A 17,603-nucleotide genomic window follows, 5' to 3' on the forward strand; every position below is an offset into this window, starting at 1 on the left:
GGTAAAAGCCATGTACAGCACATACAGTAGCCTCATTAATGATAATCAGCCATGTGACACATTCACAGGAAATGGTTCGTCACAGTGAACGAGGCTAAATGTCCTCACAAGGGAGGCTAGTGTCTGTGCCTGTCTCGGAATTGATCACATGGCTCTGACGCGTGTAGAATCAGGGGCGAATGATCAGAGAGGATGACGACTTCATCCTACATCACATGTTATCGGCTTGAAGTTTTGTTGTTGCTCGCGGCTGATTCAGGGCTTCCCCACCGAGCATCTAATGGGGGTCAATTCACAAAGTGTCACAAGCACCTGAGGCTGTGGGGGATCATGAGCGTGAGGATGCTTCTCATCCCAGCAGTCACCCCCCCTCCTCCTCGCTAATTAAATCTCACCCTTAACTGGATGGAGTATTGGATGAGGTGTTGTCACACTTTGGGTGTGGGTTCAGACTACAGTACCCAGAATTCCCCCCTCCAGGGCTTTCTTTGTGCTAGTGTGCCATACTGCAGCAGTGTTTTCTGTCTTCAAGGGCTGTAATATACCTGTATATCTGTGTCTGTCTGGGTGGTTGGAAAGGGTTCAGGTAGATCTGTGGACCAGGTGTCACTTACACTGAGGACACTGAAGACATGTCTCCACCACATTTTATCTCCACTAGGACTTGCTGAAAATGGCTGCTGCTGATTGTCGAGTGAAATAATGGCAGTCTTTTCAACCCAGGACATAAATAATAGCTTCTACAACATGTGCCGGAAAAGTGTAACTGTTCATTAGATAACAGATGTGATCAGTAAAAACTTTATAAAATCTGAATTCGGTACATCAGATGGACCAATCATGTGCGGCTCTCAAGGGGCACCAGTGTAAAAGTGTGAATTAAGTGGTGTTTTTGAGCTCTGTTCGTTAAGCTTCACACGTAGAACATGTAAGAATTACACACTTGTGAGAGGGAGGATCACAAGGCATCATAGCGAGGACTTTAACGGGGCATTCCAGGTGGATGACTCGATTAGTGGACTAAAGTGAGTCGAGCTCCTCAGTGCACCGGCCTCTGAGCCTATAACAGGATTACAAGTCATCTGCTCCAGCTCTACCAGCCAGCCAGCGGTCGTTAACCTGCTCTCTACTGTTCTTTGTTTTTGAAAAAAATAAACCCGTGTCCTCTCTAAAGTCAATCATCTAATTTTTTCCAAATAAGCTTTTTGAGCATCATTTCTTTTGATGTTTTGACTCCACTTGTCTTTTAGCTCATGATTGCTCTTGTTCGTTCTGGACCTTCTTCTAGCCACTTTGATTTCAGATGAATTTGTATTGAATTTTCTGTGCAACAAGTGAGTTTTGTTTTGGTTTTCAACGCGTGTCTCCAGCTTGTCTTGTGTACAGTATCTGCCTCCATGTCAACGTATGGATCTGCTGATGTGATACATGCTTTGGGCGCCCTCTGCTGTCACTTGTGTGTCATTGTAATGGCAGCAGAGAGGGACCATGAAGTAAAGGGTACATCCGTCCTTGTCGTAGCCCACCCTCCCTCTACTTCTTTCTTTACATTTATTTTCATCTGTCTCCCCTTCAATGTTTTCCTCATTCTGTACTCCATGCTTGTGCAGTAGGTTGGCCTTTTTACGCCAACTTGTTTTCTCATTTTTTCATTAATCCATCATGTTAGAGATGTTAAACTTCACCACACGAGAAAAGAGCGGAAGGGGTTTATAGCTGAAACTGTCGCTGAAAGCTTTTTTATGGCACGACCAGCATATAAATCCAAAATCCCTCAGACGTTTTTACCCTCTTTTCCTTAAATGGTGAAGTTTAGCAAAGCAAAGCGTCATCATAAAACACATGTCAACCTTTTCTGTTTGAAGGAAAATGAAACGAATGGCCGCAATATTCTCCAGATGTTGACTTTTGTCTGTTGTCTCTTTCTCTCTCCTGCTCCTCGCCATTTCTCTCTCCTCTTCCCCCCATGAAGCTTTCTCTCAAGCTGGTAAGCATGACCGTATAACTGCACGACCATAGCGGCATGACCATAGCACGCATGTCACGTCCTCCCAGTAACACATTGTTAATAACGATCTGTACGCCGTTTTTTGTTTTTGTTGTGCTCTTGGGTTTAAGTTTATAATTTGATTTTTTTGCTGTGACACAACGATGGACCTCAGACTCATGTCGTTGTCTCATTTACATGTCATTTTGTTGTTTGTGTTGTGGTTGTGTTCACGTCATGTCTCTCCCAAACTGTGTCTGTGGTCTCTATGGTGCAGATCACACTCAATTCCCACGTCCGGAATCTCATTGAGGTGATCAGATTTACTCTATGTTTTGTATGTCGTCTCGTAGTCTTGTCTCGTAGTCCTCCTTGTCTCAAACAAATTGTACGTCCTTGTAACAAATACTAATCTGATCTTACGTAGCAGTTCCTCACTCACGTCCTCACACTGCATGCCGATTTGATTATTTTTATGGAATGCTGTCGTGTATGAATATCAACTATAGAATTACATTTTACTCAGAATACTCAGAGTTTGATATTTTGGGATATAAGCTCCTTCATTTTCTTGTTGAGACTTAATGAGAAGGTTGAAACCACTTACAAATCTTTGTGTTGAATATGAAGCTACAGCCAGGAGAGCCTTAGCTTAGCATTAAAGTCAGTATCTTTTGGGCTGTGAAGAAAACAAGACATTAGATGATCTTGGGATTTGGTAGAATACTGATCAACATTTTTCACAATTTTCTGGCATTTTATAGAGCATACAACTAATAATTGTTAGTTACAGACCTCTTGTTAAAGAAATGTAGCATTAAAGGCATGTACTTTTGCTAACAATCAAACAATGCAGTGCATCGGCATTTACAGATGCCAAGAAGATTGCTTTGAGACTATACACCTGCTAGCAACAATGCCAAATGATGACTGATGAGTGTCAGTAGTATAAACATTTAAAGAGTGAATAGAAAGTCACAGCTCCTGATTTACCTGCAGGCAGAGCCAGGCTAGCTGTTTCCCCCTGCTTCCAGTCTTTATGCTAAGCTAACAACAGACTGGCTTCATATTCAGCACATAGACGTGAGAGCATCTCTCTGCAAGAAAGCAAATTTCCCTGAATATTGTCATTTCAGTTAGATTTTTGCATGATTTTTTTTATTTCCCTCCTCTATTAGGTTTTATAATTATTATGTAAATGCTAATATAAATATCAATGAATCTGTAAATCCATATATATTTTAAATGTACCACAGTACAAACAACAAATGACCTAATGGCAATCCATAGTTTTAGCGTGTAGTATTATAATTGTGATTTTGTCTTGGGGTACATAGAGAATGTAAAAACACTAATACATGACCTATATATTGTAACTTAATCAATGAGAAAGAAGCATGATGCATGATGATTGACAAGCCTTTTGTTATATTGCATGCCCGGTAAGTGTTGCGTGCTGATACAGGGGAACAGGGTAAGGTTGCCATGGTAACCTAGTTGCTGTGTTTGGCCTGGCCCATGTGCAGTGAATCCTGACCTACAGTAGCTCCTGCAGTCATATCCCATGGTGCCGCTGTGACCCAACTCTATGAGATCCAATCAGGCCTTCACCTACTCAGTCGACGCAGGGTTTATGGCTTAATTGACGAGACTAATTAAACAGTGAAATAAGACAGTTTAATTTTGTGTTTATTAAAAAGGCAAGGACAAACGCTATGGAGCGCCAAAGAGTTCATTATTGAACTGATGAGTCATATATATGTTTATGATAAATACTTTTTCGTAATTTGTTTTTATGTATAAATATTTTATAAAACTTAAGACATTCTTATCAGACATAGCTGTACCTTGCATAAGCTAATGTTAGCATGCTGCTAAGATGCTAGACTAAGATAATGAACGTAAACACCTGCTTAACATTAGCATGAGGACACCTTGTTGCTTCAGTACAACCTCACAGACCTTTTTATTATACAATATCGCTTTTCATGACAGTTGTCACCAATCACATGCCTCCACCCCCCTCAACCTTTAGCAGCCTCATCAACCACCAGCTAGCCTAAAGATCGCTGGCTGGGGCAGCCACAGAGAAAGACTGCGGCTCTTTGCGCTGTACAAACTTGTGTGTCTTTCTCTGAAAAGACATTTTTAGAATCACACGTCCGTTCATGTTTCTCTGAATTAAGCACATAGCTCAGGTCGCCATTCACACCCTGGTTCTTCACCTTGATGCTGAGTAATAATGTAAACTCACAAAACAAGCCAGCTGATTAGCTTCATAGCATGTGCAGCATTGTAATTAAACAGAGAGGTTAGGTTTGGCATTGTTGATTCTCCAGGTAACAGAAGCAAATCGGCTAAATTCACAAGCAGTTGTTGAGTTTGCAGGGAATCTTGGGGCATGTAACTGGCTGAAAGTGAAATTAAATAGAAAGTGACACAATGTAAACGTTTGTCATTGTTGCACAAGAAATAAATTATAAGAATATAGAATCAAACAATTTAACCAAATAGCAAAAGCACACCGAGTAATAACAAAATGTGATTTTCTTTAAACATTAAAATGATAGACAAGGGGTGACACAAGGGTATGCAGATGGATAATTATGCATGTCATTTTGAACTATTTGGGCTTCCATACAGACAAGGTAGTGAGCCTCAGAATGCTGATACATTATGTCCTCAGAAAGTTTGAGAGATTGCCGAGAAGAATGACTCATCAGCTCTGTGCTACGGACTGGAAACTTTCTCATCAGGAAATATGACCCTTGGCAAGCAACAAACACCTCCATTTAAAGAACACACAGTCCAGTTAGAGAACTGTCAGACTGCTTCAGACCCATTAGTGAGCTCACACTGAAACACTATATGAGCAACAATAGGATGTAACAAAGATGTTATTACATTTCCGATGGATTCACAGAGACCACTAGATTGGCCGCAGAGACTGAATAGGTGAAAAGGCCTCAAGTGTACGCACAGACAAACAACCCAGCTCTTACTGAGTGTATGCTAGAGAGCAGCTGCAGTATCTCCTCCTCCAGGTGAATTAGAGTAAAACAAGAGCTCCATCTGTGGGAGCCGTTATCCATTCAGTCACAGGGAGATACTGCACCTACCTAGAAAAACTTCCCTGTTAAAACAGCAACAGAACAAATTAATTCTTGAAGTTGCTTCCCTTCCTCATGTGGCTTCTCTGAGTCTTGTTCTCATTTTAGTTTTTTCTCTTGTCTACCTCTCTTCTCCCCTTTTTGCTTTCTCAGGGCTCCGGACCAGAAGACTTCAGCCACCTGCCGCCGGAACAGAGGAGGAAGAAGCTGCAGGGCAAGCTGGACGAGCTCAATAAGGACATTCAAAAAGAAATGGACCAGAGGTATCTTTTTGAGGGTCCTTTCATTCATTACCTGCTCACCCACATGCCGTTAGAAAGTCGTTTGGAGTTGTAGTCCCCAAAACGTTCTTGGAGCCTTAACAGCAAAACAACAACTGAAGTGGCTGGAGGCCTGTTTTCAAACGGAGAAAACAAAACAATATCCGGCATTATCAAAGTCTGTGGAAGCCACGAGATCACAAATTGATTCGAAAAGCTGAAATCTTCACCGTAGCTGCTGAGCTAAAAGCGTTAGCACTAGCTTTACAGCATATTGAGAGTATTAACAGGCTTGGGGAGTAACAGGATACATTTAATGGTCTTATTTAATTAGGATACACTAAAAAAAGGTAACTCCTCTGGTAAAGTTACAGAAAAAAATATGTAATTAGATTAGCGATTACTAACAGGATTACAATTTCTAAATTCAGAATGACATACTAGTCTGTAAAGGTATGTGCATACACGACTACACTTTACAAGTCTCACACAACATCACTCGGGTCTACAGTGAAACTGAATACATTCCTTTTAAATCAATTTGGGCTTCTGTAGACTTGGATTACTCTACAGTGACGATTTCAGCTCTATAAAGGGTGTTAATAACGTCTTTTTCAAATGAATTTGGGGTGTTGGTGCCTCAGAATTCTTCTTGGATTACTCTAAGCTGAGATGAGCTGCGTCAAGCTATTTTATGTTTTTGGTTATTTTTTTCCCAGCTACTTCAGTTGTTAAGGAAAATACTGCAAACCTTTTACTCTGTGAAGCTCCAGAAATGTTTTGTGCACATTCCATCGACATGGGCGTGTGTAGATGATGACTGAGTTTTCACATTTGGGAAGCTTTTCCCTTCATATGCACTCAAAACACTTGTACTGACGTCAGCGCTGTTTTCTCACAGGGACGCTCTAACTAAGATGAAAGACGTGTACGTGAAGAACCCTCAGATGGGCGACCCGACCAGCGTCGACCCGCGGCTATCAGAAATAGGCCAGAACATCGAGAAGCTCCAGTTTGAAGTTCAGAAATTCGAGGTTAGTTGCGGTGCCAGTCTGAGCTCTCATGTCTGTGATAATGTTAGTGTTGGCGAAGCTGTTTGGTTTATATAAGACAGTAAATAATGAGGAGTTCAAACACACATCTCCAGCTGGGGTAGGTCCAAAGAGGCCTGCCGCTCGCCCATATTAGGAGAAGACGTGATGCAGCTGCAGCGGCTGGCGGCATGTTCACGCTCTGTGCAGGGAGTGAGGAGTCCCAGAACAATGTCCCGGTTTCACCTCGTAAATAAATAGGAGTGTGTGTGTGTGTGTGTGTGTGTGTGTGTGTGTGTGTGTTTTAGGGCTGGTTAGCGGAGGTGGAGGAGAGGATGCCATCCAAGAGCGATACACACCGAAGAAGTGGACTCTATGAGACCCAGAACAGCATGACAGTGGGCAACAACTGTGCGCAGGACAGAGAGAGGTATGGTATACTCTGACAAACCAGCAAACGTCAGACCACAGAGCCGTTACACACCTCGTTCATTCGGAAGAAAACTATGTATGTTTTCACAGTATATTTACTGTGTGTGTGTTGGCCCTTGAGCAGCCCGGACGGCAGCTACACAGAGGAGCAGAATTCAGAGACTCAGGTCAAAGCCAACATCAACCCCGCCCCCGCCCCCGCCCACAACCCCACCTCCACCACGCCGGAGTTCGACGACGAGTTCGACGACGAGGAGGTCCTGCCCACCATCGGCACCTGCAAAGCCTTGTACCCATTTGAAGGTAACACCAATGTTGTAAACAGCAAGAACCAAACTCACGTATGAGTAATAAACTCTCCAGAAGGAACGGATCACTTCTCTGAGTTAAAACAGAGGATTCCTTCCTCACATCATAAGTACAAATTAACAACACTAGGGCCTGTTGAAGTACATCAGTTCAGTCACAACAGCATTTTCAATAAGATGACACAATCAATACAATACATTTAATATATTAATTTCAGTTTCTCTCTTTATTTCGACCAAAACTAAATTCTGGAATTCAGTCTCAATATCAAACTGTAACCAATACTAAATGTTTAGGCACTACAAAAGTTCTAACTTTTACCATATGAACATTTAGTTGCACTGGCGGCTGGACAGAGATTGAGTATTTTACTGAGCCTATTATTATTTTAAGAGGCTGAGGAGTTAAAACATTCAGTATTTCACAAGAAGCAGTGAAGCAAAAATAAGAGAAAAACAAGCAAATAAATGTTTAATCATCTGGTGACTCTTTTGGAGCTTTTTGGGGTCCCGACCAGTGTAGTTTTGTTTAGCTGAAAATAAGTAAATATCCACAAACACTTAAACCCTATTCTTAAAAATTGAGACATTAATTCTCCTAGCTGCAGTTGTACCCGTTAGCACAACATGTTTACCATTGTTGGACAGATTAAATGAAGAAGTGTCATAAAGTACTGAGACTGATTGTGAGCATGTCATAGAATATTTAAAAACAGTTACGACTTCCTTCTGTCAGAGCTGACTACAGTCATATTTTGCAGGTTGATATATTTGATATCCAAACTTCTGTGGTTAGTTTCCTCTTTACTCTCAGGAAATTTGATTGACAAATCAGCCTTCACCTTCATAACATCAGTTCAAGGTAATTTCCCCAGGCTTCATCCCCTCTTTCCCCGTTCTCGCAGGTCATAATGAGGGCACCATCGCCGTGGCAGAGGGCGAGCTGCTGTACGTCATAGAGGAGGACAAAGGAGACGGCTGGACGCGAGTTCGCAGGAACGAGGACGAGGAGGGATACGTCCCCACGTCCTACGTCGAGGTCTTTTTGGAAACAAATGCCAAAGGTGCTATGACATACATTTAACTCAGCAAGTGTGTTTCTCGTGCTGTGAGTGTACAGGTTTCCATTCACTGCTGTCAGAGTGGGGCAAGTTACGGAGACAAGATTGTTGCTGGAGGCTCAGATAAGAGGAAAAAAAACAACCCTACAGACAAACTGCAACACACTTCCTGTCTCAGATTTGTCCATCGTGCCTCGTGACATTTGTGACGGTTTGTGTCCGATAGTGTGAGTCACTGAACACTGTTGTCGAGCTCTGAGCAAAATGTTTTAGGAAATGACACTGAATGCAAGCTGAGCTGCGCAGACGTGTAGTTCCTCACCTCCCATTCACTGCAGTGCCACCTAGTGGACGTATGAAATTAAACACCATCAGTCAAAGCTTAGCATGCTGGGACAAATCCCCCCACTGACAATGATCACATGTACAGGACATTTCATACATGCAGTACTTGATTCTTTTATAAGTATTTCTTTTTAATGATTTTAAAATGTCAGATTACTGTATTCCACTCAAATTAACGCGCTTTTTAATCGATATTTGAGTCAGTATGGTGATAAATCAGCTGAGTGAATGTATACGCACCACCCGAAGTGACAATGAACATCAACAACAACAGTGACAACTTATTGTGTTTTGGTCGCTTGTTGTACCCCAAAAAAGAGAAGAAAAAAAAGGCATGCTCCATGTGCAATCATGCAAATGTAATTTAAAACCTGCTGTAAAATATGAATACATATGAAAAAGATATTTTTGTAGGCTAAACCTGAAAAAAAGGAAATAAAAATTGCCCCTCTAAAGATGTTGCATGCTGTAGATTAATCATAGTGCTGTTACAACACGAAGAAGTTGTGAGGAAGTTATTACTCTGCCCTGGTTTGGGGTAATTTTATAAAAATTATTAATCAGATTAGTAACTAATAGCCCCCTTAAGATGTGTTTTCTTTTCTGTTATGATCAACTTTTTGATAATGATAGTGTTGGGCTGTTCTGGTCCTTTTTTCCAGGCCAGTGGTAAAAGGAATAAAGGACTGAGAATTAGCTGTTCTAAGCGATATGGTGAGACTGGGCTGAGATACGGAGCTGGACGTGACTTTGAAAGCTGTGTGGTTTCTTGCGAATGTTGCTTTTTTTTTTTTTTTTCCCCCACTGGAACAGCATGGTTTGTGTACGACCTCTGTGCCATTTCACCGCTACAATAAGACGTTCTGTGCTACTTTTTTACGAGATTGGCATCGAGTCAGAAATCATCTCTTTCATAACTCATTACGTAAGCCTTTGTTTAACTTCCTTTCACACTTTTTAATCAGCTTCGATGGCTCGTTACTGGCACGGCATGGGGTTCTTATGTGCAGGATGTCTCTATAAATACACATTTCATGCCTCCTGTGATTGTTGTTGAAGAGCGAGTTGAAATGTGACTTCTGCATGAGGCAGAGTTTGTTTGATTTCTTTTCTGTCTCGACGTGATATCAGCATGTTGTGACGGAGTGAAGTGGCTGCATTTTAACGTGCATTCAAGCCAGATGAAATGTGGAATAAACTGAAAGGTTTTTAGTTTGACAGAAACATGTTTGGGTTACTGAAGGTCTGTCACACATACAGTTCAGATTACATTCATGCCGACACCACAGTTGTCGTCTGTCAGTTTCTAGGGGTGTCACGATTCTCCAAATCCACCAAACAGATTTGATTTTAAGGTCATGATTCGATTCCATTTTCTATTTTCAATATTGTTTTCTCAGCAGTGACTGACTCACTCCACGCCCAGAACAATCACTTCAACAATAACAACGTGAGCGTCCACACTGATGAACGATAATGATCTGTAAACGGTGGCGCCAAGCACACACTACGTGCTCCAGCTGTGTTGGCGTGGATGCTGATGACCGGCTACTGCCGTGCTCTGCACAGAGAAACGGAAAAAAACCTCCAGAGGGATACGGTTTCACAAAATTCTCCCAAAGATGAGGAGACGAAGAGAATCCAACATTCTGTTAGGAGAGTTGTCGTCTTTTGAAGGCAAATGTTAGTCTTATTTTTGGCTGCGTCAGCATCACTTATCCTGGTGATCGTTTTCAAGGACATCAAAACAAACACACTGTTTGGCATTATGTTTAATATTTTTTTTATGTGTAATTGGCAGCCTGATATAAGTTATATAAGCCTTTTATAAGTTGGATAAACATCCAAGTCTGAGTTATTTGAGTAGACCATCTAAAGCGTTTCTCGATTGCTCACACAAAAGAGGTCGGCTACAAGGGGAAACCAATATTAGAAGCACTCCTGCAACATAAACGTCCCCAAAATCATGCTAATTGAATCTGAAAGTGTTCCCAACAATATCGTTCCCAACTGTCGCTGTCGTTGTAGTTGTGGTGTGGATTCTTTCTTCAGAGTTATTGTTGTGGTCATCGTTCTTGGTGCCGACTATCACCCAAACTTTGGAGGTTAGTCTGTCCGGAGTAAACCCTCTTCTACGTCTTTCTGGAAGGCTAGCTCTGATGCTAGTAGTAGCAGGGAAAAAAAATACAGGAATGGTCTCTGATGATTGAAATTTAATTCCGATCAATTTTTGATATGGAATCTAAAATCGTGACACCTCTAGTGGTTTCATGTATGCTGTGACTTCTCTCTTCCTCCTCTCCATATCTGAATATTTGGGTTTTCTGTCTTTTCTTCCTTTAAAAGCTATCTAACTTTTCTTTTTGTCACTTTTTTCTTTTTTTGTTTGTTTGTATTTCCCCCTTTTTTTTTTTGAATTGCAGATTCCTAAAAGTGCGAGGCTGGCTGAGGAATGGCAGGGCAAGCAGCCTCGGGATGAAAACCACCACCGCGCTCGCTGAGTCAGAGAGAGAAAGTGAAAGACGACCTGAATCTAAAAAGAAAGCCGGCCGATTATCTCAATTTTTCCAAAAACCATTACAAGAAAAAGATAAAAAAACAACTACGTACAAAGCGGTGTTGCGCTTCCTCTGCAGACGGTTTGAAGCAGCGATAAGAGAAATCCATCTAAATTTTAGCGCTCATAACCTTTTTTCCATTCTTAACACCCATACTGCCGTCACAACCACAGTAAACAATTTGCTTCTCTGTTGTTTTTTAGCTTTGCTTGTCTTAATGTGACTAACTCCGCTTGCAGCGCGCGCGGTCATGAACGTGGCTGTTGGCTTCCTCGCTCTGAACGCCCCGCCCCCTTTCCCTTTCTTTGCCCCCATCTTGCACACACACACACACACAAACGACAGAGGGTGTGGTCAGAAACAGGACGGAGACCAGCCCGGAGCCTACGGACAAAAAGGCCGCCGACATCCAGCTATAAAAGAGAATCATCCAGAGCTCATCCGCCGCCGACACGCGGGGCTTTAAAAACCTCTCGCTCACCCCTCTTACTAAAGCTCCATGTTTTCATCCAACTGCAGGTGGAGGAAGTGAAGGTGCTAATCATTTTTCTGTATGTCAGGTGCTTCTGGTTTCTGTTGTGTGCACTCAAAAAAAAAAAAAACCCACAAAAAACATGCCAAAAAAGTATTTTAATTGTCAACATGTATATTTAGCATTTTATTTTATACACACGTTGAATGTAAAGTTTCACATTTAATGCAGAAGTTTTCCATCATGTTGAGTCGGTGTGATTAAATCGCAGACTTACACATAAACGTTGTGTTTTATTCAATTATTACGTACAAAAGTAAGAATATAATTTGTAAGAACTCTTGTTTAAAATCCTTTGTCATATATTTTGTTGAGTTGTTCTCTCGTCACCTCGTCCTTGAACTTTTGCGCTGTGGGAAAGAGAACTGAAAATCTTTCCCTCTCACAAGGAAAACTGCTGGTATTAAAATAATATTGAGGTAAAAGTATAAAGTATTATATAAAGAGTGACGCATCTCACATAAGTTATTCTGTCAATTCAATTATTCGACTCAACTTTGCATTTAAAGTGACTCTTTACATTTAACTGCGGTAATAGAATGGAAAATTCACATGTGATTAAAATACTTAGCGTCTGTGTTTTGAGTGTGTATGTAAGTGTGTGTGTGTGTGTGTGATCTGAATGCTCGTACGTGTGCGTCTTATTTTGAAGGTGTGTTGTGATGTCACTGCCCCCCCCCACACACATCCAGGACCAGCTCGGAGAGGAGAAGAGCTGGATGATGGGTGCTCGTTGCTCCATCTGTCATCCTACAACTTCTTGTGGTGTCACTGGTTGTCTGTTCCTCTCTCTGACCACACCCCCCTCCACCTGTCCCGACCCCGCCAGCCACCACCACCCTCACCTCCACCCCACGGCTCCTCCCTCCTCAGGCGGCTCAGGCTCTCCCTCGGCTGCTTCGAGCACTCCCCCCACCCTCCCCCACCTCCCTCGCGCTCTATTGTTTTTTTGTTTTTTGCTCGGGGCGGGGGGCCTCTCAGCGTTGTGGTGTTGCTGCATGCTTGCCCTGTCTTCCTCCTCGCCTCGTCCCCCCCGATGCCGCCTCCTTTGGGTGGCGGCGGCGGAGGTGGTGGTGGTGGTGATGGGTGGGGTGAGGGTGTTCGGTCAGCTTACGCCCCCTCCTTCCTCCTCTCTCCTCTTTGCCTCCAGCCTCTCTGTTCAGTTAACCCTCATCGCCTGGTCGTACTGTTTGAATTAACCTGAATGCTACTGTTTGGGTTCAGTGCCTGTGGTTCTATTTTTTATTATTTTTTTATTTTATAATATCTCTTTTCTTCTGTTGGTTCAGAAAGCATGAGTTTTAACAGCGAGTGAGTGATCTCCTCCTCCTCCTTCTCCTCCCGGTGTTCCCCAGTTTAATCTCTAAACTGTCAGTAAAAAGGACGATAGGGACCTGTTTTCTGAAATGATCTTATGCATAGGTAGGTCATGGATGTCTCGTGCTTTTGTTTTACTGTAAGGACACAGTACAGTATGTATGTAAAAAAAAAATGTTTGTATTGTATGTTTTTGATCAGAGTGTCTAACGCAAAAAAAGTTGTTGTTAGTTTGCAGTCGAATCACCGGTCCGAGCAACAGTTCACCCGAGAAAAACAAAAGAAGAGTTACACCCTTTTTTTTTTTTTTTAGGATGGTCCACTTTAACTGTTCTTCTGTATATGAAAATATACTGTGATGCCACATTTTCCTGTGAGTTTGTGACTGAAATGTGACCCAGAATCACCTGTTGTGGGCCTTAACTGGGTTTTTTTTTTTTTTTTAAAGAGACAAGGATGACGGCGAGAGGATTAAGTGATTAAGATGTGATGATCTTGGAAAAAAAAGGATTTTGGGGGCAAAATTTGAGAGTTTTTATAATCAAGAGACTGTCAGACCAGAGAAATTATGTCCACTGATTCTCCCTTCACTCCTGCTCAACGGCACATAACGTACAAGAGTTTAACTTTTTTGTTTTGTTTTATATTTGACGATGTCGAGATTCGTTTTCTTTCTTTCTTTCTTGTTTTTAAAGCTGGAAATCTTTGTTGTAGCTTATTCTGCCTGAACGGGACATTAAAAAAAAAATCCCTTAACTGCAAATATGAGTGAAGATATCATTGTATTTTTGGGGAGTATGAAGCCATTTTTAAAATATTCATCTGACTGCACCATGTTCTGAGTGATGCAGCGCAGATATGTAAAAAAAAAAAAAAAATGTGATTCATGATTTCTGATGATTATGAATAAAAATTGACTCGTCTTTGCCCATTTGGACTCCTGATGGAAGGAATGATCAAATCAAAACCCTTTAAGAAAAAAAAAAAAAAAGTGAAATCATGTTTGCTCGTCGCCACCCGCCGCTCCGTACGTCAGGAGCTCAAACAACAAGCCACTTTTTTGTTTGTTCAACTGTTTCACAACAAGATAAATCCACCGCTTCGGGGGCTTTACTGCAGCCTTCCGCCTGCCAGCTCTCCGCAACCAGACCACCAAAAAGAAAAAAAACTTTTTAGTCGACGCCCCAGAATAACCCGCCTGTACAGTGGAAATGGCACGTTGGAATTAGAGAGAATATATATGAATATATAAATAAAAGTTTAAAAAGGAAAAACATCTATTTTAACTATTGAGAGTCTTACCATTACTTTATCTGCTTTGCAAAGTAAGACTTCTTTTTCCTTTGTGAGGCCTACCAAATGGTGTGTTTTGCACTTTTTCGTTTGTGTTCCGTTTGGTAGCCTGTTGCTTGTGGTTTTGGAGCACTGAATACTTTGTATTGTGTTTACTGTGCCAATTAAATATGCCTGGAAAGTTGACGATGTGTCACTGTGTCTTCTTACTTTTTTCTTTTTTTTTTCCCTTTTCTCTGGGATTTTGAGATGCAAAAATCAAGAGCCACAATCCACCACAGTGTCTGAGAAGCAACCAGCAGCAACGTGAAAGCATGATAATCCATTTTAATTATTAATTCTGTGGTTAATCGCAACACGCTATAGATGTTTGTGTGTGTGTGCCAGTCGAGTCTGATGATAAAGATTAGCGACTTAATTAAATGAAGATTACGCTCGACACAAATCGCCAGACTTTCTGTCTCTCTTGCAAACTGTATATCTTACAACAAAATTAATTTATTATCCGTTAATCTGTCGGTTCTGTTTCAGGAAAGTATTACAGAGTGTTCTGTGCATGTAACTCCTTTTTCTTTCATCCAAAACTTAAGAGATATTCCATTTTAAATAGAGTAAAACACAAAGAAGGAGATCTTCAAATGTAAGAATGTGGAACCAGGAAGTGACATATTTCTTGATCTTAACAACACAAACAATAATAATAATAATAATAATAAGTTATTTAGTCTCATTTTTGGACATTTCTTTAATTTCTCAGGGAATTATTTATGGATCTTGATGAAAACAGTCGTAAAAGCTTATTTAGGTGGCTGGTATCTTGTGAGTGAGTACAGAAGTGGGACTGTTGGGCCTTGGCGGAGGTATACGCTCTACTGCGTGCTCATTTTAGTTTTCAGTGTCAGTCAGTTTAAGGAACATAAGTGGAAGTCCTGAGAGCCCCGAGCAGCGTCCTCAAATGTTTTTCTTTTCCACAGAACTCATTCTCAATTTGAAATAACAAACAGCAAATATTGACATTTTTGTTTGATCTGCATGAAGCTGTCGCCTCTGTTATTTGTTTTAACAACTCATTGATTAATTGGCTAATTATTTCACCTCTAGCAGTATCAATACACAGGCCTACCTGGTAAAATCATAAGCTAGCTCTGTTGTTGACAGGTCATATAAATAAATACATTTCACAGGTTTGATGAAACTATATTTGCATTAGCGTTAAGTCAAAATAACTGATGCACAAACAACTTGTGCATAAAATACATCAAATTTATAATGTTTACTAAATAACTGTGTATGTAAATTAAAGGGAGACCTAAATAAACAGTTTTTCCAAGTACTAATCATATAGAAAATGCATTTTTAAATTGATGCACATCTAGTTATAAGTAGTTTCACCCAGTTAAAATACTTAAAGTCACTGTCACAGCCACAAATGACCTGTTCTAGTGTATCAATCAGCTGTAGTGGGACTATATCGCTCTACAAGTTTTTGTTTATACAATAAAATGTCACACTGCGAGTCATGAAAGGCAGCCTGGGGGACTTTATTTTGAAGGCATCACTTTGAAAGGATCAGCTGTTTGAGTGAAGCGGCTCATGAACTTGCAGTCCCTCTGTGGTCCATCAGATGGTAGTCATGTTCCACCAAATCGCTCCACCTCTGGTACCCCAACAGAACCATCCAGGAGCTTCATTCTTTCTTTCTTTCTTTCTCTTTTTTTTATTGCACTGTTTTTCACTGACAATGCGGCACTTCTTCAGGGGGGAAACAGAAAAACCACAGAGGTGACTGCTGAATTATGCAAACTGCACCTCAGAAAAAGCCTCTGAGCTCTGTGTTTGGATCCATCCTCCTTTATTTTAGTCTCTTAGACTCAATAACGGTCTCCTCCGAGACAGCTCTCTCTCACACACACTGTCATTACTCTCACTAACTGCTCTGCTGCCGTCGGTGGATTGCGTTTGACTCGCACGTATCGATCCGGCCCACAGACGGATCTGGATTGGCCAAAAAAAAAAAAAAAAAAATCGATGGAGGGCCCCGCTGGGCTGCAGCTGCGATCGGGCCCAGTCGCCCCACACAAACATGTGGGCGGCCTGCTGTGCAGCAGATGCAGCTTTCAAACAGTCTAATTGGCTTTTTGCTCCCTGGGACCATCCGACCGGTACCGCCGCTCAAAAAAATGGCGAAAGCAAATTAGTGTCCTGAGCGAATCCTGTGAGATCTCTTCTCTCCGACATGACTCAGAGATATTTTCACTCGGCAAAGACAGTCTCACTCATCAATTTATATTATTTTAAGAAGTGAGCCGAGGATGGAGTGTTTTCATCTGGCCCCGTGTTAAAAATAGCGAGGAGGGGAATTAATATTTAAAACCTTGAAACACACCGTATATCCAGTCCTCCGTGTGTGTGTTTCAGAGGGAGGACAGGAGCTGTTTCAGGGGAGATAGCAGGTCAACATGAGGCCTCATCAAACCCACATGAGAGCCGGGATCCTTAACACAGATCCATGTAAATGGGTTTAAATCATCGTGATGGTTCGCACTCAGTTGTACATCTTAATTTTGTTGCAGACAGTTCTGGGTTGATTACAAAATTTAACCGTATTTGAAAGCTGGACAACGATTCAAATGATTGAAATGTCTCCAAAATACCCCAATAAGACGAAGAAGAAGACAAGCAGGAGGAAGAAGGTGAAGAAGAAGAAGACGAGGAAGAAGGAGAAGATGTCAACAAGGGGGAAGCAGATTAAGAAGATGACAAGGAGGAGGTGGAGGAGGAGGAAGAAGAAGGAGGAAGAAGACGAAATGTAGGAAGAAGAAGAAGAAGAAGAAGAAGAAGAAGATGAGGACAACAAAGAAGAGGAAGACTACGAAGAAGAAGACGAGGAGGAGGAGGAAGAATAAGAAGACTACGATAACGAAGACAAAGAAGAAGAAGGAGAAGAAGACGAAGATCCTGATGCTTGAATAAAAACATACGTTTTTCACTCTGTTGTTAATTTTAACACACAAATGCAGAAACAGGAGTCGTCAGTCGAGGGGGGGCTGCCCTGTTATCAGGAGTTTGGTGGTCAGTGCCTTGCTCCAGGGCACTTCTGCAGTGCCCGGAGCTACTGTCACCTCCCCCGTCCAACAGTTTAAACCCTGTGATATCTGCTTCAGATCCCGCAGCAGCAGCCGACCCTTTTATAACAAAGGAAAGTGCCTCCAACTTCACTCTGAGGATTGATGAAAGCCGCCTCAGACCGATCCTCCATCCGTCTTCAGGCCCAAATAAGTCAAGAGAACAATCTCCGCAGACTCGTTCGGCGGCCGATGAATCATTCACACCTTTGTTGAGGAACTTTAAAGCAGTGGATCTGCAGAG

The 17,603-nt window shown here is 41.7% G+C and overlaps 1 protein-coding gene across 26 annotated transcripts in view; it reads left to right on the plus strand.

Annotated features, from left to right (window-relative positions):
• The window catches only part of LOC119029774 (formin-binding protein 1), a 64,283-nt gene extending 49,863 nt beyond the window's left edge, over positions 1-14,420 (plus strand). For 10 of the 26 annotated variants that reach the window (XM_037116872.1, XM_037116873.1, XM_037116879.1 and 7 more), the window contains 7 exons: positions 1,973-1,987; positions 2,265-2,300; positions 5,251-5,360; positions 6,259-6,391; positions 6,697-6,818; positions 6,933-7,123; positions 8,034-9,758. In XM_037116872.1, the coding sequence (XP_036972767.1) occupies positions 1,973-1,987; positions 2,265-2,300; positions 5,251-5,360; positions 6,259-6,391; positions 6,697-6,818; positions 6,933-7,123; positions 8,034-8,212 (786 nt within the window). In that variant the 3' untranslated portion in view covers positions 8,213-9,758. Of the gene's footprint in view, positions 1-1,972; positions 1,988-2,264; positions 2,301-5,250; positions 5,361-6,258; positions 6,392-6,696; positions 6,819-6,932; positions 7,124-8,033; positions 9,759-10,957 lie in introns of those variants that run through there. The other 16 variants (XM_037116877.1, XM_037116878.1, XM_037116885.1 and 13 more) reach the window with 8 other exon arrangements.
• Positions 14,421-17,603: the final 3,183 nt, after the last annotated feature.

This window comes from Acanthopagrus latus, chromosome 12 (assembly GCF_904848185.1).
Source record: "Acanthopagrus latus isolate v.2019 chromosome 12, fAcaLat1.1, whole genome shotgun sequence".
NCBI classification, from domain to species: Eukaryota; Metazoa; Chordata; class Actinopteri; order Spariformes; family Sparidae; genus Acanthopagrus; species Acanthopagrus latus.